This window comes from Podarcis tiliguerta (assembly GCF_965153285.1).
Source record: "Podarcis tiliguerta genome assembly, chromosome: 7".
NCBI classification, from domain to species: domain Eukaryota; kingdom Metazoa; phylum Chordata; class Lepidosauria; order Squamata; family Lacertidae; genus Podarcis; species Podarcis tiliguerta.
Window position 1 is genome coordinate 42,837,899 of NC_139540.1, and position 27,391 is coordinate 42,865,289.

At 39.8% G+C, this 27,391-nt stretch overlaps 1 protein-coding gene across 3 annotated transcripts in view; it reads left to right on the forward strand.

Annotated features, from left to right (window-relative positions):
- The window catches only part of CHST9 (carbohydrate sulfotransferase 9), a 54,650-nt gene extending 28,686 nt beyond the window's left edge, over positions 1–25,964 (forward strand). For 2 of the 3 annotated variants that reach the window (XM_083451660.1, XM_083451661.1), the window contains exons 3-4: positions 18,507–18,544; positions 24,581–25,964. In XM_083451660.1, the coding sequence (XP_083307786.1) occupies positions 18,507–18,544; positions 24,581–25,678 (1,136 nt within the window). In that variant the 3' untranslated portion in view covers positions 25,679–25,964. Of the gene's footprint in view, positions 1–15,022; positions 15,124–18,506; positions 18,545–24,580 lie in introns of those variants that run through there. The other variant, XM_083451662.1, reaches the window with a different exon arrangement.
- The last annotated feature ends 1,427 nt before the right edge of the window (positions 25,965–27,391 follow it).

The following is a 27,391-nucleotide window of genomic DNA, read 5'->3' on the forward strand; positions in this document are numbered from 1 at the left end:
TGGGACATAAAAATTCTGTCCTTTCCATTGTTTATAAATCCCAACACCAATGTATTTATTATTTCCCCATTATTTTCCTCAGCTAAACATAGAGAGAGCTTCCTAAAGTGTAACTACTCCCCTTGCTGGTATTTATAAGTCATGACAATGTTGGCTATAATGCATAAAAAGATTGAGCTGCATCAAAATAGGAAATGTGGACAAAATAAATTTTGTAATAAAAAGCATCAGAATAGTCATCTGCTGATAATGATATTTTATTCAGTTTCAGAGCAAAAGTTGACTTCTGAAGTATGGAAATTTTTGATAGCTATTTTTCTTATATAAAAATATTCATAGAACAGAAACAAGTAGCAATAGGATGAAAAAGATACCTGTGCATAAGCAAATAAAAACTCAGTTTTGTTACAGTTACACATTCTTAAATGATTTGGAAACAAGCTATATTGTTTCTCAGACCATAATTTGCCTGGCTGACATCTACCAGCAAACTATGGTTTAGTATGTATTAGTAAACCACCTTATGAGGGCAGTATGTCCTGAAAGGTAGGTTATTTATTTTGTTCATTAATTAAACTTTTAGACTGCCCTTTATTGTTGCAGTATACAATCAACATGATTAAAATTAATCACACTAAAACATAATAATACAGTAGAACAAAAAACTTTCATATAAACAATGTATAGGTAACTAAAATAATAGAAGAGACTAGTCAACACAAACAACATAAAATGTCCAAACAGATTAAAATTTTTGAACTGGCACCAAAGGGATTGTAAAGTCAGCACCAGCCTCTACATGGAGGGTAATCTACAATTGGGGGGCCATGTCAGAGAACGCTCTCTTCTGTTCTTGCCATATAGCAGCCCTAGTGAAGGTACATAAAGAAGATCCTCAGCTGAAGTTCTTAAGACATAGGCAGGATGTTCTAGAGAATAAATAAAGTAATTTGCCAGTTTTCTAAAATTCAAAAGGAAAGGAAAACTCAGAGCAGGCATCTTGAGGGAAGATTATTCCATAGCTGCAACTTAAAATGCCCATCCCTGAACCACCATAGATCTTTACCTTCTTTTCTGAATGTTTACATAAGGTTGAAAGCCATAAAAGTACTTGGGCCTTACATATATTAAGGAGACATTTGCTCCTATGGGGACCTCAAGACAGAATTTGCTATTGCCTGTAGTTGTTCTGTTCCTAGTAGTAGACTAAGATATCTTAAACACCCTAAGCTGAATAACATTTGGATGCATTGTTAGCTGTTGACTGTCAAGGTGGGAGTTCGGAGCAGGTCAGGAAGAACTCACAAGGTGTCAGTGAAGTTAACTCTTTATTCAAAGAAATGAAATCGCTCAGGCCTACTGAACAGAGCAACTCTTCCCAGCAAGTCTTGCCCGATGAGGCAGTTGCAAGCACTGAAGCACTGACCATTTATTGTGATCCCACCACCAATCCCCGGCTCTGAGCTTTCTTCCCTTGGGGGTACCCCAGCTGCTGCCTCCCACCATTCCTCTGCATCCAACTAGTCTAGGACATTGACTCAGGGAACCCAAGCCCTCAATCTTTTGTGATGGGTCCCAGATCCTTTTCCCTTTTGCCTCTCTTTTTCAAAAAGTTTTTAAACTATGCTTATGGAATGGTTTGGTGCACTGCAAAGTAAAATGCTGGTGAAACACTCTTAGCTACCCATTACCTTTATTTGATTAGAGGCATCTGTGTATATCAGCTGGCATGTGCAAACTTGTGTCATAGGCCTGTGCACTGTTATTTAAATACCCATTACCCCATCTGGAAACTTGCATTGTTTGGTTTGGTTTTCTTCCCTCCCCTTCCCCTTCCCCCTCCAACCCGCCATCTTGTTGCATTTCCTTCTCAGTTGTGATTTTTTAATTGCTACTGGCAGAAAGTATGCGTATGGGAGAGAGAAGATGAATGTGACTCTGCTATCCGTTAACCAGGCACTTTCTGTGAATGGATGTGTAAGAATACGTTCCTTCATCTATGATCTCCTTGTGCTATTCCACTTGCCACAGTTCCCCACTGATGTTGTCTCTTCCTCTCTTCCCATCAAAAAGAGCTTCATAATTTTCATAAAGACAACCCTGCCAATATATGACTACTTGCATTAGGCATACTACTTGGAGTTTCTGGGTGCTTTGTGTCCCTTTCTAAAAGCACTGCTTATCAATGTTCCACAAAATGCAGCCATTTGGTCACCAACCCAGCCAGGAATCCCTTCCTGGTGACTGTGTTAGTGGAAGAGCTTCCTTCCACACATGTCTTGGAAGGGGCTGGGTTTCTCAGTGAATGACAGAAGCAGAGACATTTCCCACTCCTTACAGACCTCGGTGGCACTTGCAGAAAGCCTTGGGCAGGCACAAGATTTTCACTTCAAGCTAGCCTGGGAGAAACAAGCAGTGATGGGGAATCCTCACAGCTTCAACATATTTTCTACCCCAGCATAAAATGAATCCTTCTCCCAAGACCCATGCACATGCCAGAGGACTTTGGGAAAGGGGCTTATACAGTTCTTGATTGTAAAGGTAAGCCATTGCTGCAACTGATTTGACATTATTGCTTTATTATTTTAAGTTCTAGCAACTACAAAATATTATAACTGAAATTCTTATTTTTATTAACTATTTTGTTTTCTTTATAGAGATATTTCTACCCTGCCTTTCTAGTCCCTAGGCATAACTCAGGGTAGCTTACAACTATTTAAAATCCACAATGTAATAAAATACAATAAAACATGACATTAAATTTATTAATATGATGGGTAAGGGTGAAGACTTTCAGACTGATTTTTTAAAAACGGAAAACCAATTGGAGGTTATTTCTTGCAAAACTTATTTTCCTGATTTTCATTTTGTCACTAGAGGGCACTTCACCACACAGAATCATCTTTGTTAACTTGTTCCTTGGAAATGCAGCACTTATTTCAATATAAGGTTCCCCTGTATGAAAACTCAGTTCACTGCATTTTGAAATGATACCTGGTACAACTAAAAAGGAAGTGATGCTTGCAAGAGATGCTTTCTTCCTGGACCCATTGAAAAACTGGTTAACAGTGTTAATCAACATAGTCAGTTAAATTTAATCTAAGGTAACTTCATTTGAGATGCACACATCATCATTGTAAAAATCAGGAAACCCTTTTTATGTTACATGCAAAAAAATAGGAAGCACTGTAGGGAGCTTAATTCTACATCTGAAAAACCGTGAAAATTCCATGTGTTAATACTGAGCTTAATTTAGAGAGAGAAATGTGTTTCATGTGTACTTTTAAACTTCAGATGTAAGCAGCATCATACAGAAAAAGGAAAGTGAAACTTGGTGATCTTGTTCAACCCCTATACAATACAGTTGATTTTCTGCAAGATTAGCTCTGGAGAGTTACCTGTATATTGTCAATGTGCAGGCTGTGGACCTGGCATCTAATTTCAGCAGTTGAGGTACTTTAAAATGGAAACTACTAACCTCCAGGAGTTTTGAAGTTGATATAAGTTGGCATTCCTGTCCATACACAGGGTAGTAGTCAATAAAATTTACTCAGAGTAAACCCATTGAAATTAATGAGCTGGCTTAGTAGTGTTCATTAATTTCAGTAGGTCTACTCTGAGTAAAACTTATTTGACTGTCACCAAAGGTGTGGTGCTGTTATTAAGGGTGATTCAGACATTGCTCTTACACAGATATACTGTGTTGAGAAAACACAATTCACATCATCACTTGTTTAGTGACGGGTGTGAGTTTTTAGGTTTTTTGAGAATGCTGACTTGAAAGGAAAGTGATCTATTTAAGAAAAATATTTATGTATAAAAGTGCCTCTGATACTAGTCACTGCACACAATTAGGTTAATAAGAACAACCCCTGCTCACAGGGTTGCAATCTAAAAAGGAAGGGGAAAGAAGAGAAGAGGCAGGTGTTAAAGGCTTAGGGGAATAAATACATTTAAATGCTTTCGTAGAGAGAGAGAGAGACATTGAGGGGGGCATCAAGTTGCACAGAAATGGAAGCAAAACTGAAAAGGATGGAGGAGTGGAATAGAAGGTTTAGACAAGGGAAAGTATCAAGAGCAGAGAAATTAAGAAGGCCAAGTGAGAAAATATGTAAAAAGCAGACAGAGAGACAGTGCAACCCTGTGTGTATCCTTGCCGAAGTCCCATTGTGCTCAAGTGGGATTACTTGCAGGAAGGATTTAATTTTTTAAAATCGTGCCACTTCATATAAGAAAAATATCTAAGCAGTTTCCATAAAAGTAATAAAAATACAACATTCAGTAAAACTTTCCTTTAAAACTAGGTAAAAATGATTTAAGGGAAACAAACACAACTGGATATCAGAAACTGGGCAGTATAAGAAATTAACTGGGCAGTATAAGAAATTAAAACATTAAAAGTCAGAGCCCAAGAAAGCTTACTGTTTCCACTTCACAAATCGCCTGAGGAAGGACATTTCAGATGGTGATCACCGAGAAGGCCTGCTGCCACATTGTGACCAGCAGGCAGTCCATTGGTCATGGAACACAGCCTGAACCATTCTGTTGCAGCCCAAATCACTCTGTTGTTTTTAAAACTGAATCTTAATCGTCTGATAAGGAGGTGGGGGCCTGTGAAGTGAAACATAACCAAGGAGAATGGAGGCAAACTGCAGATATAGAACAAGCCAAAAATGGAGGATATCAAATTGAATTGTGGCCATGGTGTTTGGGGAGAGGAAGATTAACCTTTTTTTGTGCCATGTCAATCTATGCAATGGGTGAATAAATTAGGGAAGTGGTGTCATGGCTCTTATCTGGTCCACAATAGTTGTTTTGAACCTTAAAAAAAAAATGTTGGAAATCAGATTGGAGGTTTTGCAACATATCTAGCTTAGCATTCAGAAAGAGTCAAAGCAGAGGGAAGAAAGTTATCATAAGTAAGCTGTGAAATGTATAAAAAAGAAACTAATGGCTTTAGAGTTGAGGGCATCAATAAAGAATGCATTTTAGCAAAGCTGAAAAGTCTAAAACTATAGGTTTCTTGTAGTAGCTTGAATGAAAAGAATCAGAGAAGACTTCAAAGAAAAGAACACTGTTCCAGAAGTCCCTTTGGGAGAGAAGAACTAGTTAAAAACTGTTGTTCAATATTTGCATCAGAAACATAGAGGGCAGTAGTGCTAACACTAGTTGCATGCTAATGCTTGGTGCATAACCAGACTTCTTTAACTATAACATAGGTCACTGTTTCTGCTTCTGATGCAGGAAGGTATTTTGGAGTGTGTTTGAGAATGCAGCACAGGAGTGCAAGCTGTGCTACAGTGTTCTGTTTTGCACAGGTGCATAGAGATTTTTGATGGCTGATAGAATGATGAGCAGTTATCTAAAACTAGCAGCAAAATTGGACTTGCTGCAAAACAATGCATTGTTTCTCTTTATTCTTCCAGAGTTGCCCCTCACTATGATTCTAGATTCGGGTAGGTAGCCGTGTTGGTCTGACATAGTTGAAAACATTAAAAATTGTCCAGTAGCAGCTTAGAGACCAACTAAGTTAGTTCTGGGTATAAGATTTCGTGTGCATGCAATGAAAGCTTATACCCAGAACTAACTTAGTTGGTCTCTAAGCTGCTACTGGACAATATTTTAATTTCTTAATTTATTTCCCTCACTATGGGATCAGTATGATTTCTATGAAATTTCACTATTTATATGGATCTTTGCTGGCATCAGTGGAGAGCTATTTTTGTGTCTACTAGTTTGCATTACCTAGCATGGGCACGCAGAGGGCCAGCTTGCCAAAATATTTCTTCCCCCACCCCCTCCTACTCTGTCCTGTGGCCAAGCTATTCAAACTATGGGGAGAAGTAAATTGAGAGACCCCTGAGTGGCTTGCTGTACTTTGCTGATCTGCTGCTGCTGCTGCCACCGCCAGTCACCATGGGCAATGAAGGCATGTTGGGATTCTAATGCTCTCTACTTGGATGTTGAATTATGCAATAGACACAAGTGTTAATTTATAAAGACTTCACTCTTGATCTGTGCGGTGACACAACTGTAACAATAAAGAGTTTTGTAGCACCTTAAGGCCTAACAGATTTATTATGGCTTAGGCTTTGTGAACCATAGTCCATTTCATCAGATGCATGGAGTGTTATTCTGAGTTGTGGCGGCACACAAACACACACACACACACCCCTAAGTGGAGGGAGAGACAGATGATAGAAAGTGAGGTCAAGTGAAAATGAAATGTATAAATGTACTGTGTTAATTAGGTGCTTAATAGCAGCAATTCACACACAGAGAGAACTCTTGATGACACAGACATTCTGGCTTTGGTAAGCCAATTAACACCTATTCCAGGCTAAAAATCTGCACATGATAGCATTGGCAATCCTTGACATACTGCAATTCAACAGTTTCATGTTGCAGTCTCCCTTTACAGTTAATACTGTATGTTGGTTTTTTGGGTGCTACAAGAGTGTTTTTGCTCCAAAAGATGAAAAAGGCTTTTCCTCTGGAAACTTAACAATGCTTGTCTTGATAGTTCTTTCTTTTTCTCAAATACCTGCTGCTCTGGCTAAAAATGGACTTGCTTATAATACAAATACGCATTCTTGTAAGGATTACATTGAAAATGTATGTAAATTCTTGGATAGTCAAAACTATATGCACCAAGTATTATTATTTTGTGCCTCAACAAAAAAAAATGATACAGTACATTTTCTCATTGATTAGATTTCTTCACCCTTGGAACTATTTTCAAACTGGGTGTTTCAAATTCTGTGTTCATCTAGGGATTCTTGAAGTAAAAGTTACAGCAGTCAATTCAATTAAGATTGCCATTCATTTTGAAGCTTGAGTGAATATGGAAAGCCCTTAGTAACCTGTCATTTTAACATGCTGTATTATTTATATGTTTATTTGATTGTTTTGGGAAAGAAAGGTTGTCAACTTTTTTCCTGAACAGGTTGCTTTGTCTTTAATGGAGTTGAGTACTTTTATAGGCTGTGACTGTTTTTCTTCATATAACAACCAGTTTATTGGGTGAAATTAGTAGGGGATTCATTTTGGTTCCAATGTTGCTGCAGTTAGCTAGGTTGATATTTGCATGCTGAGTGGTTGTTTAAAGTTGCAGGGTAAGCTGACAGTGCATGAGCAGCCTTTTCTGTGATGTCTTCCCTCCCCTAGACCTCCCTCTCTCCCAGATGTCTAATAATGTCTTCTTCAATGAGTGTTTGTTGTTGTTTAGTCGTTTAGTTGTGTCTGACTCTTCGACTCTTCATGACCCCATGGACCAGAGCATGCCAGGCACTCCTGTCTTCCACTGTCTCCCGCAGTTTGGTCAAACTCATGCTGGTAGCTTCGAGAACACTGTTCAACCATCTCGTCCTCTGTCGTCCCCTTCTTCTTGTGCCCTCCATCTTTCCCAGCATCAGGGTCTTTTCCAGGGAGTCTTCTCTTCTCATGAGGTGGCCAAAGTATTGGAGCCTCAGCTTCAGGATCTGTCCTTCCAGTGAGCACTCGGGGCTGATTTCCTTAAGAATGGATAGGTTTGATCTTCTCTTCTTGCAGTCCAATGACAGTGTTTAGAAGGCAATTAAAGCTTTTCTTCTTAAAATCAAGCTATTGAGCCCTTCTAGATATTTGAGTTGCAGTTCTGTTGTTCTGATTCTTCATACAGTATTGTTTTACTGTTTATAGATTTATGTCCTTCTAACTTTGATAAAGAAGAAAAGCAGAATATTGATTATTCAAAACACAGACTTATAAAATCCTCGAAAGCCAAACAAAAAAATGTCTGTGACATTTTTTGGTCAATGCAAGAGAAACCAGGACCATTAATTCTAGGTGAAATTTGAAGAGGGATGACTCAGAAGCATTCCTAATGGCCTTTTAGGAATGGAGTTTTATTCTGGGTATATTCTGATACATGTTTATGCCACAACAATAGTGCATTAGTGATTGATTTATTCTGCTATATTAATCATTCGGTGATGCTTCCAAAATGCTACCACATTATTGCTGTCTGGAAAGGCTGTAGCACTACAAAAGCGGTATAGAAATGAATCAGAATATTTGTGTTATAAAAAGTTACAGGATTTCAGCAGGAAGTTATTAGATATGAACTGATTGGAAAGCAATATGACCGCCACAAAGCTTTAGCAAGCAAAAACAGTATTGAAAGTCGGGTCATGTATGACTGCCCTGATAGCATCATGAACACAAATCATCAAGAATGTGCAATATCAAGGACATATGCAGTCATATATATATATGCTTACTTTTGTGTTGACATTCATCTCTGTCTTGCCTCTCTTTAGGCTTATACAGCTCCTCCACCCCCCAATTATATTACTTGTATTATGCAATAATGGCACCATGCCACAATTAGCGAAGATGTTTGTCTTCTTTCTGTGGTCTTGGGAGCTAGTTATCTTTGAAATCCAAAGGGGGGAAATGCTTGAAACCGGCAGTTGTAAACATCCCATTGACACAATATATTAACAAAAAGGAGTCTGTTCATCAGGCTAATTGAAGTTATCATGTGCCAGATGGCTAATTACAATACTACATTTTTAATAACTCCCACACATAACAATAAGAGTCATATATGGAATATACTAATAATCTGCATTTATCTCCACATAGAGATGGCCCTGGGATGAAAGGTGGGGGTATATATAGGGCATCTCCAGTCTATCAGTGTTTTGTGGGAGGCTTCAAATGCACACCAGAACTTGTGGTTTGTGCATTTTAAGTAGATTAAAGCTCTCTGTCACCCTAGCACAGCAAATCCACTTCAAAAACCAAAACCCCATACTTTCTACCATTTGAAAAATAAGGGGGGAAATGCATTGAAATGTGTAGGGTGAATGAATGGCTAATGGGAAGTTATGTAAATCACCTGCAAATCATGTAATTGAACCAAAAACAAATCAGAATGAATACTCAATAAACACCAGATATAATCTAACCTCTGTGTACACTTTGCACACGCAAATCATGATGAATGCTCAATAAATGGGTCATCTGGAGGGGGGCCCAAAGAAATTGACATTCAAGCAAGTGTTCAATAGAAGGTGCAAAAGGAACCAATTGCCTGAAAATTGTCTTCAACATTTCTCAGTTCAGAACAATACTGGAGAATTAATTGTGTCTTAACCATGCCAAATGAACATCTCAGCAGTTGCTGGGGCTAAACTGAGAATAATTTCCCATTTATATATTTCAAATGCTGATTAAAAAATATACAGTGGAATTTTATAATACATAGCAAACATCAGTTTTGTGGAATCTACTTTTTTTTTCTAGAACACTGAGATCCACAAACCAGAATCCAGTTCAAAAAAATACTACACACAGAATTAAAGAATTATGAATGCAGGAATTGAAATCACACTACTTCCACGCACAAAAGCATTCCTCCTTACCCCAAAATGTCTTCATTTCAGCAACATAATTTGGCAGGAGGCCGTCATTTTGTTGCTGCCATTGTTAAACATTGTTAAACAGTTGGGAGTCCTTGCAAATCTGTGTCAAATTATGCAGAGATCTACTAGTAGATCACAACCTACAGTACTTTTGCCCACTTCTTTCAAGGAGATTGCTATTTCCAACTGAAAAAGCTTGGAGACTGGGGGTTCAGGCCAAAGCCTAGATAATATTTGCAAATAACCCAGATTCTGGCTTAGACTGGCTGTAATATCTCTGGTCCTAGAGCCCATCAGCAAGGAAGGCAAATTCTTACCCAAAAGGTGTTCATATAAAGCAGTCTTTATAGTGAGTCAAAGTATTCATTGAACTAGGTATTGGCTATTATTTATTATTATTAGTGGTGGGTCTTCAAGGCATAAAAAAGAAATCTTTCCTTGCTCTGCTGCTCTTTTCATGAGGATGCTAGGAATGGAACCCGGGACTTCCTATGCACAAAGTGCATGCTCTACAGCTTAACCTTTAGCAGCTGAATCAAGATATAAAGTTTGGGGACCAGTTTAGTGGGACGTAGTTTACCTGAACTGGACTAGTTCAATCAGAAGAGAACTCCATTAATTGATAAGCTGTTGGAAAACAAACGAAAGTGAAGTGGTAGCCACAAAGGGAGCAGTAGCTGGTTGAGACCTGAGAATGCAAGGGTGGGATGTTAACTGGCAGCTAGAAAGAGTTGAGCATCTCCAAAATCTTCAATTCTCTTGAAGTGTCTGTGGTCCCCCTGCACCCAGATGTTACTGGGCATCAGCTCTGATGGTTGGCCGTGCTTGCCAGGGCTGATGGGAATTAGAGTCCGACAATGTGAAGGACCCCAGATTCTCCACCACTGCCTCATTCTTGTAGCTTTGTTTTTGGCATCCATCTGTCTTGGGTGACAATGGAGGAGTGTGCCTTTTAAGGTGATGTCAAACCATTGGAGAGTTACAGTGCCTCCTGTGGCCGATATAGGAGAGACATGTTTTGTTGCAGCTGGGGCAGATGAATGTGTCCTTAGAATACCCCCCTCCGCTTTTTAAATAACAACTCACAAATCTGATGTGATAATGATCTTCCTCTATATTCCTTTTTCAACTTTAGGGTGTAAAGCGGTACCAACTTGATCTTTTGCATATATAAAAGCAGTATTCCCATTCATGAATGACCTTTAACAAATTATTTCCAATAAATGCAGCTGGATCTAAGTAGAAGCCTTGAAAGGTCATAATCTAACTATGGAAAATGTAGGTAAAATGAACTCCCTGCAGCAACTGATTACTTGGAGGTTTTTGTGTGACATCAGTATAATTATAATTTAAATTCATGCATTAGGAATGAATTTAAAGGTGATGGCCTCGCCTGGTTTCTTCCCACATTCTGGCTACTGCCATGCTTCACTACAAATAAGATAATTTGGAGTATGCTTCTTTATTTTACTCTAATAATAAAACAAGATGAAAGCGTTTTACATTCAGTTTTAGAGAGCCCCCTTTTTTTGGTAACATTTCACTTTCCATCTTCATGGACATAGATCAAGCAAAGTATTTATGTTGAATCACACTTTTCAGAGCATCCAAATCTATCACTCCGTTGGACCTTTGTTTTTTCTCTATGGATATTCGTTATTTTTATTGATATTCCTTATTGCAACTAAATTGTTCACCAGGCACCAAAGACAAATGCAGAAGCCAGATTAAAATAAAACTGTCCACATTACAATGCAAAAGCCTAAGTCAGATTGATCGTAACACAAATAAATGCCTGGGCAAAGAGAGCAGTCTTTACCTGCCACTTAAATGCGATGAAAAGAGGTGCATGATAAATAGCCCTGAGGAGGGCATTCCACAGATAGAAAGTCCTCTCCCTCGCAGCATCCCTCTCATCTCTGAAAGTAAGAGGCACCTTGCCTACTACTGGACAGGTTCACATGGGAGCAGGATGCTGCTGCTGTGGAGGCTTCTATAAACCAGAGTTGAGCATCATTAGTAAACTGAAAGAGCAATTTTCTTCCATTCTGCTGCTCATTTAACCACCTTGGCAGCAAGACAGGTTTTATTTTTGAAATCAATTAGCATTCGAGTAAGGCTTCACTTTGAATCCATGTTTTTGGTCTTTTCCCTGCTGCCAACAAATGTACTACATGTAGTGTACAGGCATCCCCCCACTTACACTGAGGTTAAGTTATGGGCCCCACATGCATAAATTGCATAAAGTGGGGAGCACCAATTTAAAGGGTGTTTAAACACACTCTCTGCTGCTCTCTCTTCAATCCATACAAAAAATACTGTATCCAAAAATATCCACAACTAGAACTGAAGCTTTGGAGCCGGCAGGAGGTTGGAGGACATGCAGGAAAGGGGCTGCTACTGCACTACTCCACACATCAGCTGTTAAGCCGGGAGGCAGAGCAGCATAAACAAAACCCCACTGCACCTCTGGTCTCTTCAGGGCTTTCTCCGCCCTCACTGACATTCTCTTCAGGGTCTGGGGAGGGTCTCCTCATGAGCCATGAGGATTCTCCAGCTCTCTCCCACCATTTCCGAGTTTGAATTGAAATATTTAATTATTTCCTGGTACCTATACACAACTAAGTGCTTTGTCAATTGTTCGTAGGTGCAGAGACACCTGTACTACACAAGCTGGATTGGGGCAAAAGTATTGCCTTAAAGTGTTGGTAGGTAATGAAACCACAAGCACAGAAAGACAAGATGGGACTACCAATCTGATTTGCTGGGGCAGCAAACTTCCATGTTTGCTTTAACTTCTGTTGCCCCCACCCTTCAGAACGAGAGCAGTGGGAGAACTTCATTCACTCTCAGTGGCATCATTGCATATTCAAATTTGATTGGCTACCAAGCACTGTGAGGTCATGTTCACCACATGGACCCTGATTGAGCTTATGTAGAGCTATTTTGTGTTAAAAATGGGGGGGGGGGTTGGCATCCAAGCAGCAGGAGACAATTACTGTGCAATAAAAGTTGTTGATGATGATGATGATACAAACTTTGAACAGGAGTGGCAACACGAAACCATTGGGCCATATTCAACTAAATAATTGTGTGAGCAGAATGACTTCCACTTGCACAATGGAGCTTACACTCACACACACACAAGCACACTGCCCCCAAATCTGCTACAGAGGTTGAGGGAACCCTAGAACAAATTTTTGGTGTGTGCAAGGGAGGAGAAGAAGAAAATGTTCCACTACAGGGGGGAAATAACATGACTTCGTGCCAGCTATAATTCCACTCATTTTCATGACACACCCATCACAGGAACTTTTACAAAGAAGTCAATATTTAAAAAGAGGAAGAAGAATTGACCTGACACTTCATTCTACAGCCTGTTAAAGAGCAAGTAAATGTTTTAAAATTAGTGTAAAGCCTGATTTCAGCTCTTTTGAATTGGTATGGCAAAACTAGGGGTTTACCTCTCCCAAGAAATGAACAACTACATTCATAACCTCCACGTTGCAATCATGACCAAATCCATGAGCTGCTGATTCCTGATAACAATCAAATTATTCCATCAGGCTGACTTAGTGTGCAGCCATATGGTTCTTATTTAGGAAATTAGGTATAGTGTTCTTGTGTTTTCTGAACACTTGCGGTTACTGTTTTAGCTTTCCAGTGCAAAGTAAAATCCGATATTTAAAATAATGAAATGTTTAAGCATAGTGGCAATAATAATGAATAAGAATCATTAACACTTGTATAGTGCTTTAAAACATTTTACATGGATTTTCTCGTTGCAATCTTTACAACCCTGTAAATCACTGCTATTATCTACCATCAAACATAGACTGAGGCTAAGAAGTGGTTGCTTATCTAAAGTCTCTTATTGAGTTCATGGCAGAGACAAAAGTTCAAACCAGGGACTTCCTGATTCATAGCTCAGTCTCTTCCTCATTACACCATGCCAGCTCTTTATTTATACATACCTCTTGTATGTATACCTCTTACACATACTGCTGTGCTTAGAAAAGGAGCTAAGGCAAATTTTGGCTCAGAATTGAAGTCTAATTTCACTTTCCCCTTTTTATTCACAAAAACAATAATGAATGTGTACTCCCAAATTCTTTTCACATGAGAGTCCCTTTGTCAAATTGAGGAGAACATCTTGTTTGGTTGGCATTGTTGGTAATGACTTCATTAGGCAGAAGCTGAATGCGCACACGTGGGTCAGCACAAGATATTTGGCTGCATTAACTTTTGCAAATGTTTATGTTCCCAGGGTCCTTTGAACCTCCTAGGAACAGCTCTGCATCCTTATTAGAGACTGACAATTAAAGAACTGTTTTCATATCAAAAGTAATCACCAAAAATTAGCCAGGGAAAGACTGTAGAATGCTGTGAGAATTCAAAGGCTCTGAAATGGCCAGCTTTCCTTCATTTGGTTCAATCAGTTTCAACTTGGGGTTCCTTTTTATGTTTAACGCTGCCAGGGTAACTGGTGAGTTGGCACCGTGACAGCTTGCTACGATTATGCAATACTAAGGAAAAGGCAATTAATTCATGGCGGGACCTTTTCATCATACCCTGTCACTTAATTTGCACAAAATAAATATGGTGAAGCTATAAGGCACTCTAAAAAATAGGGAGAGGACGCATACTTCTACCATATTTTACTGAATTTTGTTTACATATCTATATTCAAATCTGGTCAAACTGGAATGGTTCATGGGGGGGGGTATTTAATCTACTAGCTTGCATGCTTCTTAAGCAAAGAAGCAATTCTCCAATTTTACACTGTTGAGGTATTAAACATTTCTGTGGTCCAACCTTCCAGCATAAGTCAAGCCTACAACGCAAATCATTCATTCAATGCTAGTCAGTCCACTATGTGCTATATGCATGTGCTTTCAAACGAGAGCAAGTGCAAAGAGCAGTAACTAGAATGATTGCAAGGAGAAAAGATTCATTTGACAAGCCTATATTTTTAGAGTTTGCTACATTTAGAGAAGGCAAAAGTGCCTGAGAGACAATGTGAAAGCACTGTTGCAAATGCAACAGATACAAATAACAGTAGATGAGCCATTCAGGTTGAAGAAGGTGCTTGTTATTAGAACTAATGGCTGCAAAGTAGCAAATGTGCAAGTAAGACATTCAGGACTAGCCTCCCTAGTGATAACGTTGGGATATGTTAAGAAACTGCTATTGCTGTCTCAGAGCTTGCAGGAGTAGTAACGCAGGTGGATAAACAGAATTGTGATAATGTTTGTCTGATTGTGTAGAAATGCGTAAAGGCTTGTATGCTAGGGCAGCAAATTGTGTGTTAAGAATTTTGCATCGTTTTTTCTATACTATTGCAACACCACAAAACTTTGTATGTTGCCACTGTGGTGGAAAAGAACATGGGTACAAACGGGTTGAGTTTCCAGAATATAATAGTTTCAGATAATGGTGCAAGTCAAAATACTTAGGGGAAACTACCCTTAGTAATGAGGACTTAGACCAATGATCCTGTTGCAAATCCTTCAAAATGAAACTGTCGGAGAAGTCTTTCCAGAGTTCTACAATTTCTTGGTATGTTTGAGATAGATACCATAAATGATCCCATTTGCATTTGTAGGCATTCCTGTAAATACAGTGAAACGGCAGGCCACATGCACAAAATTCAATTTCCCCTCTGGGCTGTCTTTAGAAGCTCATTGATGTCACTTCCTTCCTCAGTCAGCAAGTGAGTTTTTCTTTAATTCTCAGCCCCAGCTGTCTATGCTGTCAACACAAAGTTATTAAAATTCCTTTAAAGTGAAATAAAAATAGCCTAAAAACAAATGTACTGGGAAGCAGGAAAGCATCAGTATTCAAAGTCCACAAACCTTTGAGCAAAATAGAGTTGATCCAACCAGAGATTGCAAACATTGGTCTTTCCAAGCATCTTGTACATCATTAAAGGATGTTTAAAACACATACTCCTTAATCTTTTATTACCAAAAAGAGAGAGCCTTATTTGGTTACAAAAATTAGCCTCAAGATGTGATTTCAATTGTCACAATGAACACAGCAGTGCCTACTGAAAGACTGCCTAAATAATGTTTAATTTTCCTTCTTGAAGCAAAAAAGTAACACTTGTATCTACAAAACAAAATAGTACACCATTATGCAGGAAGTAATTACCATAAAGAGACAATCCTCTACCATAGCCTAAAGCAATAAGTAATCTTGATCCTTTTCTCTCTCTCTCTCTCTCTCTCTTTCTTTTTAGGAAGATAGTTACTTTAAGAGATCATTAGACAAGATACTTCTTTAAAACTTACCTTTCAAAGTAAGAAAATACTAGGATTGTGTTCACAAATGCCTTACTTGGAATTGTGTGATGTAGAGACCTAGAATCCAAATTCCAAGCACTCCAAAATTCAGGACACCATTGGTCATAAACCAATAATTGAGTCCATTTGGGTTTCCTTGTTATCACCCAGAAAATTACTTACACTTCCAGATATTTATCTTCCACAGCTAACAGCCACTCTTTATAATTCTTTATTATTTATTATCCTGTCTTTCATCCAAGGAGCTTGATACAGAATTCATGCCCCTCTTTTACCTTCACAACAACTCTGTGAGGTAGGACAGGTTGATATATGGTCCCTGGCTCATTGTCACCTAGAGCTGAGTAGAGAAATGAGCCTGGATATACCCAGTTCCAGTTTGACATTCTTTACCACCAGCAGCTCTCAGAAGAAACTCACATATTTCAAGAAATAACCATATTATGTTGCTTTGTTGCAGAAATAGGGAGCCTCTGGCCCTCCAGATGTTCATGGACTACAGTTTCCATCACCCCTGACCTTTGGCCATGCTGGTTGGGTCTGATGGGAATTGGAGTCTAGTAACATCTAGCTAGCCATAGGTGCTCTATCCTTGGTTTATTGAATCATGCTATTAATCTATCCAGCCCCATGCCATCTACCTAACTGGCAACAGCTCTCCCAGGTTCTCAAGCAGAGACGATGTCCAAAAATTAAACTTGAGACCTTCTGCATGCAAAACAAGTGCTCTGCCACTGAGCTATGGTACTAGATGAGTCAAAAAGCAATTTCTTGATTTGTAAGACTGAAGCAAAATGCTTCTTCTATTCAACTGGAAGACCTTGGGGGCACCTGGTAACACATGCAGAACTTGAGCATGGAGATTTTGGGATTTGCTCCAATCTGCATATAAAGTACATGTTCTTATCAGTTGGTCTATGTGCAAAAAGGAGTACACACACAGGTCTCCACCAAAATGAATAAGCCATCTCGTTTGCAGGGGAGCTTATGACATGCATACATTACTGGATAGATATGATAATATACAGTATGCTGTTAAATTAAGGGAGTCTCTTAGGAAGATATGTATATTTCACATCTCTAGTTAATGTGTGCCTTATCTCATTTGGTCATTTAATTTAGATCTGCCACCTTTTTAATTCAGCCTATCAGTTTTAAAGATACTAATCACCAGATTATTTGGATTGAATATGCTCAATAACAAAAGTAACCACGAAGGTATTACTGGATGTTCTGCCATGTAGAAAGATCAGCACCTGTAAATCAGGTGAAAAATACTATTTTTTTAAAAAAAGAGGTTTGATCCATTTGTTGTCCTGCAAGGGAAAAAATGCAATTTTGTAAACATGAAAGCAAACCTTCAACCTTCTGTGTTTGAAGAAGAACAAAAGTGAGCGCATTTGTCAATGCCTTTAAACCTGCCAGTTTGATAGTTTGCCTAATGTGGCTCCACAGCAATCCCTCTGGCTACACAAATTGTGACACTGACAAGCTGTAAAAGGAGTGCCATCCACATATCCTTGGCCCAGAAAACCGTGATTGATGGAGTTCAACTGAAATTCCCACAAACAAGGTGAAAGCCTTTCAGTGATAACGGTAACCTAGTGCACATGAAAAGTTTAAAAAACCACACAACAACAACCTTTGTTGCCTTTATTTTCAACATATTCTTTTAAGCTGCATAAGTAGGGAGGGGAAAAGAGGATTTCAGCCTGCACTTCCCTTTTCTAAATGGCCCTGCTGGTTTTCCCAAGTCACTTCTAATAAGAGAACAAGATGCCTGAATCTGTCAAACCACTTTTCAAACCTTACCTGCCTCAGTTGCAGTGCTGGCGTTTTCTGTTGTAGAATGAGTATTCCATATTATGTATGCAGTCCCTGATCACTTTTGCATGTGCAAGCTCCATCTCTTTCTGTCATATCTTTTCATATGTAGTTGTTTTTGGGGACTGCAGCCCTAGATAAAGCTGTGTTGTAATAGAATACGCTAATAAAACTTTCCTAGGCAAGCCTCTAGTACATCAGCTCCTCAGTATTATGGCTTAGGAAATGTTCTAGGAATCCATCCTGGAGCTTGCATGGCCTGAGGTAACTGCCCAAGAAGCCTGTGTTTAATGCCTGCTGTCTTCAAAAGGCAGAAGCAAAATTCTCTTGTATTTGGAGCATCCTCTTCTGAAGGGGAATGAAACTATTAAGATGTAACTATATATGGCATGCAGTGACTGGTGTGTGAAAACTCCTTATGTTATAAAATGTTAAGTACCATGCTGTTGGCAGTCATTTAGTATATTTCTGCTCAACCCCTTGTCCTTTTGGATTTATTAAGGAAATATAATTTAATTCCCAGGCAAGAGTTTTTAAAGATGTAGGTATAAGATGAGGATCAAAAGATCGGACAAGAAGTGGTCAGCCACAGTGCTACTCCTTGTGTTGCTTCACAGTGTCACTGGTGTGCTACTACTGGTGTTGCTTCATAGTGTTGCAACAGCACACAGTTAATTGTTAAGGTGCTGGGCTGGGTTTGCATGTAACACTACACCATGATTTGTTAACTACGGTTTGTTTAAACCATGTTTTAATGTTACATGCAAACTAGGCCAATATGCTTTTCCTAATGTGTGAACATTCAACATATTCTAAAATACTGATTAAAAAGGTAGCTAGTTTCAATATTTCTGTATACTTTTGCAATTTGTTTCATAACTTTTCCCTCTTAACTTAGCTTTGTTATGTACATGATCACTTCATTGTAATATACTACTACTTACTGATTTTTAATTTTTTCTTTCAGTGTCTGAAGAAAAAATACAGCAGCACACAATTAATCAGGTATTTTAAAAATGTATATAAATCTTTTAACTGCATAGTTCATGAGATATACATGCAGTACTTTGTATTAGGCTAAAACCCATTCAATAATTTATAGGCAGATGTTTGTTGTTTCTGCCACACTACACTCCCTATGGTAAAAGGTAAATGACTGGATGGTTAAGTTCAGTCAAATGTGACTATGGGGTGTGGCGCTCATCTCACTTTTCAGGCCGAAGGAGCTGGTGTTTGTCCACAGACAGCTTTCCGGGTCATGTGGCCAGCATGACTAAACTGCTTCTGGTGCAACAGGACACCATGCCAGAATGCATGGAAATGCCATTTACCTTCCTACTGCAGTGGTACCTACTTGCACTGGTATGCTTTCAAACTGCTAGGTTGGCAGGAGCTGGGACAGAGCAATGGGAGTTCACGCTATTACCTGGATTCAAACTCCCGACCTTCTGATTGGCAAGCCGAAGAGGCTCAGTGGCCTAGACCACAGTGTCACCTGCATAACCTGCTCTGTCCCAGCATCTGCCAACCTAGCAGTTCAAAAGCACACCAGCGGAAGTAGAGAAATAGGTACCACTGTGGTGGCAAGATAAATGGTGTTTCTGTGCACTCTGGCACTCGTCACGGTGTCCTGTTGCACCAGTAGCAGCTTAGTCATGCTGGCCACATAACCCAGAAAGCTGTCTGTGGACAAACGCCGGCTCCCTTGGCAGGAAAAATGAGATGAGTGCCATACCCCGTAGTCGCCTTTGACTGGACTTAACTGTCCAGGGATCCCTTAACGTTACCTTTACCTTACTCCCTATGAACAAATACAGTGGTACCTCGGGTTAAGTACTTAATTCGTTCCAGAGGTCCATTCTTAACCTGAAACTGTTCTTAACCTGAAGCACCACTTTAGCTAATGGGGCCTCCTGCTGCCACCACGCCGCTGCTGCACGATTTCAGTTCTCATCCTGAAGCAAAGTTCTTAACCCGAGATACTATTTTTGGGTTAGCAGACTCTGTAACCTGAAGTGTATGTAACCTGAAGCATATGTAACCCAAGGTACCACTGTAGTCATATGAAACAAACCCCTCTTAAAAGCAGGATTGAAACATAAAAACAATGTGAATAAAAACAAATTGTTTAGAAGTAATTATGTCTAATTCAATGAATAGACAAGAAGGAATTGAAAATGTAGAAACTGCAGACTGGAGGTGGAGCCAGACATTGTGTGTAATGAGAAGATTCATTAAAAACAGGTTTTTGGTATAGATTAAAATAGTTATTTTAACATTTAATAAAAGGAGCACAACAGTTTCAGCTAAAAACATAAAGTAAACAAATTGATTAGGTATTTTCAAAATAATTTAATCTTTTGTTGTATTCTTATTATTTCAAGGTTCAACTTAATCCATTACCATGTTTGAATACAGACAAAAAGAATAATGTATTGACATAGAATAAAACTCTTGCTGAAGCCAGTGGGTTGGGTTGGTTTTTCACTTTTCTCTGTAGCTGGCTTGAAATTATCTAACAGAGCTCAGTTGTTCCTATCCAGAGTAAGTTGGTTTTGCTGAAGATCTAACTGGAGCTTAATTTAGTTGCAAGTAATTCATCTCCTTTATTTGAATAAAACTTAAGCACAACTAACTTTCTCTGGATTAGAGCCAAAAGCTGCATTCATATAAATATTTACCAGCAGTTCATTCCATTTATAGGATCATAGAGCGTAGCCCTAATGTGGAGATGCTACTAGGCTGGCAAAGATTCAGAATTCCTCAGCCATCATGAAGTTCAGCTTATTAAGAAAAAAATGCATAATATTTTGACTGTAAGAGGAAGACAAGGGGGAAATTAATTAGCAGTTTAACAAGAATTGGCAAACAAAATTGGAGATTAATTCCATTTATCCAAGTTACTGCCTACACAAATCAGTTTGTTGAACCAGATTGTGCAAACTGTCTCATTTCATTAATGCATGTGATTTTATACAGTCTTGTATGAACAAATCAGAAGCTAAAAGAAAGTGGTATGTTTTGACTTAGCCAAGGAATTATGTCTTGATACTTTCTCTTTGCCACTCCCACCCACTTAAGATAGTCTAGCTCACCACAGCCCACTCCATGGGACTAACAGCTGTTCTTGATGTTTTGAGAGATGAGAATCAGGGAAATTACTCATGGGGAAAGGGTTAAACCTTTCCCCCTGCACCACTAACCCCATTTCATCCTCTTTTTGTGGCTTCTTTCTGTGGTTTTTAACCCTTTGTCTTCTATAAGTGGGCACTGCCTGCTGCATTCCCAAGTTTATTTACTTAAAACATTTTAATGCCAACTTTCATCTTATCCAGTTTCAGGGCACAGCATAACACAAATACAAAAACAAGTGAATGGAGAATAAAATTTAAGACACAGTAAAGCTTGCTTCCATTTTTCTCTTTCTGGTTGCCTTTCCTGGACTAGACAGAATATATTTTATTTCACATTTTGTATATTTTTTACATTTTAAGCAACCACACTCCTAAATTTAAAAGGTTTAAAACATCATTGCAACTTAAATAGCCTTTGAAATAGCTTCCCTAATGGAAATCCCTGCTTTTCTGAACTGTTCTGGCTTGCTTGGGTTATGCAGTCAAGATGCAGAAGTTACTGTATCTCGGCAGGGATAGCCAACGTGTGCCTTCCAAATGTTGTTTAAATACAACTTCCATCAACCCCAGACAATCTGGCCAATGGTCAAGGATGATGGGAGTTGTAGTCTAGGAACATCCGGAGGGCACCATAGTGGTTGATTTATCAAGGCAACTGAGACCCTTGTCTCACTTGCATTGGACAAGGAAATCCTGGGTATTCTTAGACACAACCCCAAGGCTAACTATTATTGAGACATTTAAGGGCCACTGTGATTCCTTATGGAATGGGGAAGATCATCCTTCAAAGGTCACCTGGTTTGTGAGTTCACTGAGGTCACACATTTCATGTAGAAAGTACATGAAACTACCTTGGTAGAGAGCTGCTCCACGCAGGTGGCCATAACATGAGGAACATAATGCACAGTAAACCAGTGTTGCATGGGTGCACCAAGAGCATCCAGTGATGGCCCCTCTGTGTGTCTCACAAGCCCTGTCCATCTCCACAAGATTGCTTTGAGGGTAAAGTGACCTTTCCGAGCTCCTCAACAGTACGGGGAATGCAAGAAGAAATGCACATAGACACTCTGCTTCCTGGAATGTCACATCTGATGCACTGCAGGGAATGCTCGGAAGGTGAAAGTGGGACTCTTGCTTAGGAGCACTGAAAGCTGATTAGCTAATACAGGGAGACACAAAATCACTACTTCCAAGGTTTTTAATTTATACAGAAAACATGAAAACAAGTTCCAAGATATCTAACTTGCATCCATTTGAGTAGGTGGCCAGCTGCTCTTTGCACTTTACATTTTTCTCTTTGCTCCTTTTCCTAAATGGAGTCAATAAAACAAAGCACTTATAGAGGCTGCCTCTGTTCAAACGTTAGTTGTTTTCATTCACTAATTGCAGCAGTTAGTGGGCCAGATTCAGCTGCCCTAGCAGGAGCCAGAACAACAAATCCTGCTAGTGCAATGGGACTTCTTTCCCCTCTTCCCCTGTGCCCTCCCACCAAATTAGCTCTAGGGGGTCAGGAGAATTCCCAGAACAGCCCAGGTGTTTTTCTGTGTGTGGAGAACATTCTTTCTAGCATGTGGAAACACTGAGAGAATGATCAAATTAGTGCAACATTGAATTCCACCCATTATGTTTAACATAAACCTATTTTATCTATGTTTATTTAAATGCATTTATATCCCACTATTTTCTCCAAGGAGCTCAAGGTGGTATACAGGATTCTTCCCCATCTCATTTAAACACAACAACCCTGCAAGGTAGTTTAGGCCCAAGGTTTTGAGTGAGGAATTGAACCCTGGTCTCCTAAGCCATAGTCTGACACTGTAACCACACAGGTTCACAAAAGGAAGATAGGCCATGGTGATGATTTATTTATTGACAAGCCAGTATACCATTGCAATTTCAACAAAAAGCAGGATAATACAGGGACTATTCATGCTACTTGCATCAAAATATTCAGTTCTTCTTATGCTATCTGATGTGGTGGATCAGCATTCCCCACAGATACTGGTACTCTATTTGGTCCCTGAAGCATCCCACCCAAGCTGGGCTGTGGTGGAGTCACCATGGACCAGCAACCAACAGACTGACACGGATTGTCCTTCCCTCACTCTGCACTCACTTACTCAGTACCTGATAATCACCAGCCACTAGTCACTACTTGGCACCATTGTTAATGACTTTGGAACTACAGAAAGATTAAGTATGGGGGCCATGAAACAAAATAGCAAAAATGGTGCTTTACATAATGTAACCCTCACCTTGCAACATCCATTTCCCCTTATTTTTGTCTCTTGTTCCACCCCACATCTGATTAGTGCTGCCTTCTTCCTGACTGACAATTTCTCTCCCAGAGCTGAGCAGGGAGCAGTTCCACGGCACTCCTGCTGTGTGTGTGCCAGTTGAACCTGGGGAGAGCTACCTGAGGCACTTTTGAGAAGCTTAGCTGCTCTAGCAAACAAAACAACAACAAAAGTCACTCCTGTCATAGTGGTTCAGCATCTCCTGCTGCAAGTGCGTACTCTCTTTCTCAGGTAGCTGCACTAGAAGTCCTCTGGTCACTTTCTGTTACCTCTCCGCAATGTCCTTAGGGATAACTTTGAGCTTTGGTCAGGGGTCCCAGCTGACTTGTTTATTTAAATCAGTTCTTGGATAATAGCCATTACCTGGCTTTTTATATCTCATTCCCTCTTGTTGAAATCGTTCAAAGGTTTTCCAATCATAATACACTGAGGGTAAATTTCAGATCTATAGATGTTTGTGATATCAGTGTTGTTACCTGTATTTGCATATTTCCTGTATATATTCTCAGCTGCAGAACTACATTTGTATCATTTAGGGATTCCTGGGATTCAATCTACACAACGTTCAGAAAAGTACAGTTATAAATAGATTCCTGGTCGCTAGTCAATTTCAATCAGTTCGTTTGTCTGTTTGTTTATTCAGCTTTCACCTCAACCCGTGCTAAGCCCTGTAGGCAGTTCGCCATACAAAGCCACTAAATTGCAATACAAAATAAAACAAATAAAACCACCAGTAAAATCAGTTGGAAGATTCCAAAAGTGTCCTTCCCTTCCACATGTGAAAGGTGTCTTCTAGTCATGGAAGGATAGCTCATACCACATCCTAGATCTTTTTTTAATCAGAAAAGTTAAGCAGAATCCAAAGATGTGGTTTCTCTAGTACAAGATAAATCAGAAGTCCCACAGAACCTGGTATTATAGTACTGCACAATTCCTTATGCAAGCATTTGTGAAATATGTGGGTTATAAATCTGCTCATAAATAAATAAATCTAGCAAACCCCTGAGAACCATGCATGAGAGGACTCCTTGTTACTCAACTTCTGTAAAAAGATAAGTCTCATCTCTTAATATTCATTTTCCCCTTTAAAGAACATAGAACTACTTGTTCAATAGAAAATATACTCAGAAGCCATTTTCCTTATCTGCTAACAAGGATTCCAGAGTGCCTTCCTACAGCAAATTTCACTCATTACCCATCACTTCATTACTTTGTTAATGAAGGTTGACTGGTGGTGAGCAATGCAGATAAGATCTGTTTCAGCAAGCAAGTGCTATTTGTTTGGCTTATGTGGCCAAAGCAGACAGCACCCATGCTCAAGAGGGAAGTGCAAGCATACACTGGAAACATCAAGGGCTGCAGTAGTAGTTGGCAGTTTTTTCTAAAGAAACAAAAACCCTAAGGGAGTGAGAGTCCCCAAAAACATGCTTAATTGCTACAGCATGCTGGGTAACTGTTGGGGCAGTGGGGGGGATGAAAAATTGGAGGGAAGAGAGAAAGGAATGGGGCAGATGGAATCATGAAAAGCAGCTCTCTATGAAGCAACATTTTTAGCAGGCCCCAATAGAGGAACATTCTAAGAGTTCTCTGGTTTCTTTTTTCCCCCTTAGAACTTCAGATTCTATTCTTCAGAGGAACCTGAAAGAAAACCAAAAAACTGGGTCACTGGTGAAAAGCTTGACAAGCCACGTAAAGCTCTTATTGAGATTGGACATTCTCAGGGAGATGCTGACCCTATTCTAAGGATGGCAGGCTCCTTGACTACTGGATTATCTGAAGAGTCGCAGAAGATTAAATCGCTTCTTAAACAGTTCAGGCAAGTGAATTTACCACCAGTTCTGCGCCCTTTAAACAAAACTTTAATCAAAAGCAATCACTGGAAAACCACAGATGAGATGCAAGAGAAAAGAAGATCTTTCCTTTACGATTTCTGCAAAAGGTACACTGGCAAAAGCAGACCCCGGACTCACCTTACGCGCATGGTGTCCAGAATCTATGTGGAAGATAAGCACAAAGTCTTGTACTGTGAGGTGCCTAAGGCAGGTTGTTCCAACTGGAAGCGGGTTTTGATGGTGCTCAGTGGCGTTGCTGATTCTGCTGCTAACATTACGCATGATGCTGCACATTATGGAAAGCATCTCAGAAAACTAGACAGCTACAATCTAAAAGGGATACACAAGCGTTTAAAGACGTACACCAAAGTTATATTTGTACGGGATCCCATGGAAAGATTAGTGTCTGCATTCAGAGATAAGTTTGAACATCCAAACAGCTACTACCACCCTGTATTTGGGAAGGCAATTATTAAGAAATACAGACTTAATGCAGATAGAGTGGCATTGGCAACGGGCTCAGGAGTGAAATTTAAAGAGTTCATCCAGTATTTGTTAGATTCCCATCGGCCAGTAGGTATGGACACTCACTGGGAACAGATCAGCCAACTCTGTTATCCTTGTGCTATCAACTATGATTACATTGGAAAATTTGAGACTTTGGGAGACGATGCCAATTATTTTTTGAGACTAATAGGTGCACCAGAGGGGCTGACTTTTCCTAATTTCAAAGACAGGCATTCCAGTGAAAAAAGAACAAATTTAGAAGTTGTCAGACAATACTTGGCAGAAATTTCCGCCACAGAAAGACAGCAGATTTACAACTTTTATTATCTGGATTATTTAATGTTTAACTACAGTGTACCATATGTATAACCCTGACTTGGATTGGTTTAGTATATAAGCAATTTTTACCATTTAGTTTGGGAGAAGAAACGCAACAAGTTATGAGAAGAAAATTAATTGCCCTGAAATGTCTGGACAGAAAAACACTTTTACATTAAGAAAGTTTTAGAGTCTTCAAAGCAATGTATCTAAAGGGAATAAGCCAAGCATTCAAAACCTCTGAAATGGCATAATATTATTGTATCTAGTCATGTTTCATGAATGTATTTTTGTATTTCCAAGGAAATATTAAGTAAAAACTAGCTTTCTTAACGAATTTGTATGTTGTATCTCAAGCATTCATAGAACATCAAAATGTACTGTTGGGGTTGGATTGGTTGATAGTAAGCAAGTCCAGCTGTGTGCATACATAGAACTTTGTTAGAAATAAAATGGCTGTACCAGTCATAGCTCCTGCCCACCTAGCAGTTCGAAAGCACGTCAAAGTGCAAGTAGATAAATAGGTACCACTCCAGCAGGAAGGTAAATGGCATTTCTGTGCTCTGCTCTGGTTCGCCAGAAGCAGCTTATGTCAGGAGTGCATGCAGGAGCCAGGCCCTGTGACCAGTAGGGCTTCACAGGACTGGGGCCTTCCTAAGTTTGTTCTGGAGAGGCAAGGCGTGGCCGCACAGGTGAGGCCGCTTGGTAACTCACTGCACCTGGTGGCAAGAGCCAGGAAGGGATATAAGGTCAGCATTTCCCTCCGGCTCTTTGCCACAGCAACACGTTTCCTGCCTTGCTGCGTTTGGCTCCTTGCTTCCTGATCCTCGGACCTCAGCTCCTTGACTCCTTGCTTCTTGACCCCCGGACCCTTGACTTCATGACTCCCTGCTTCCTGACCCTTGGACCCCTGGCTTCTGGACTTTTGTTCCTGCTCCCACCCCGCCATCTTGCCCCCGGTCCCGACGTCCTCAGCCAGGACTTTGATTGCCCGTAGACTGGACCATGACAGCTTAGTCATGCTGGCCACGTGACCCGGAAGCTGTACACCGGCTCCCTCAGCCAGTAAAGCGAGATGAGCGCCGCTGCCCCAGAGTCGTCCACAACTGGACCTAACGGTCAGGGGTCCCTTTACCTTTACCAGTCATAGGAACTTAAGAAGTAGTTCATCTAGTCCAGCATCCTATTCTCACAGTGACCAACCAGATGTCTATGAGAAACCCAGAAGCAGGACCAGAGCACAACAGCATTCCAACAACGGAGATGCAAGACACCCATCGTGGTTAGTAGCCATTGATAGTCTGATTCTCTATGAATTTGTCTTTTAAAGCCATAAAGTTGGTGGCCATCATGGCTTCTGGTGAAAGCAAATTCCACAGCATAACTGTGTGCTGTGTGAAGAAGCACTTTATCCTGAATCTTTCAACATTCAGCTTCATTGGCTGAACCTGAGTCCTAGTGCTATGAGAATGGGAGAAGCAGCTGTTTGTGGAGCATGGGAAACTCAGACCACCACCACTCCTTCACTGTCCCCAGTTGTGTAGTACCAACTGGCTTTCTAACTAGACTTGCGTATGCATGGCAGCTGGATCACCATCTCATCCAGCTTGGACCATAATACTGTGACATGGCTAATTACTCCTCAGTTACTTTCCCACCAGGAAATCTGATAAAACTTTCACATCAAGCTAAAATCATTGAAGAATTTACAATATGTGTTCAGCTTTGACCCTCTGAATGGTCACCTTGTGAAATGTGAGCTGG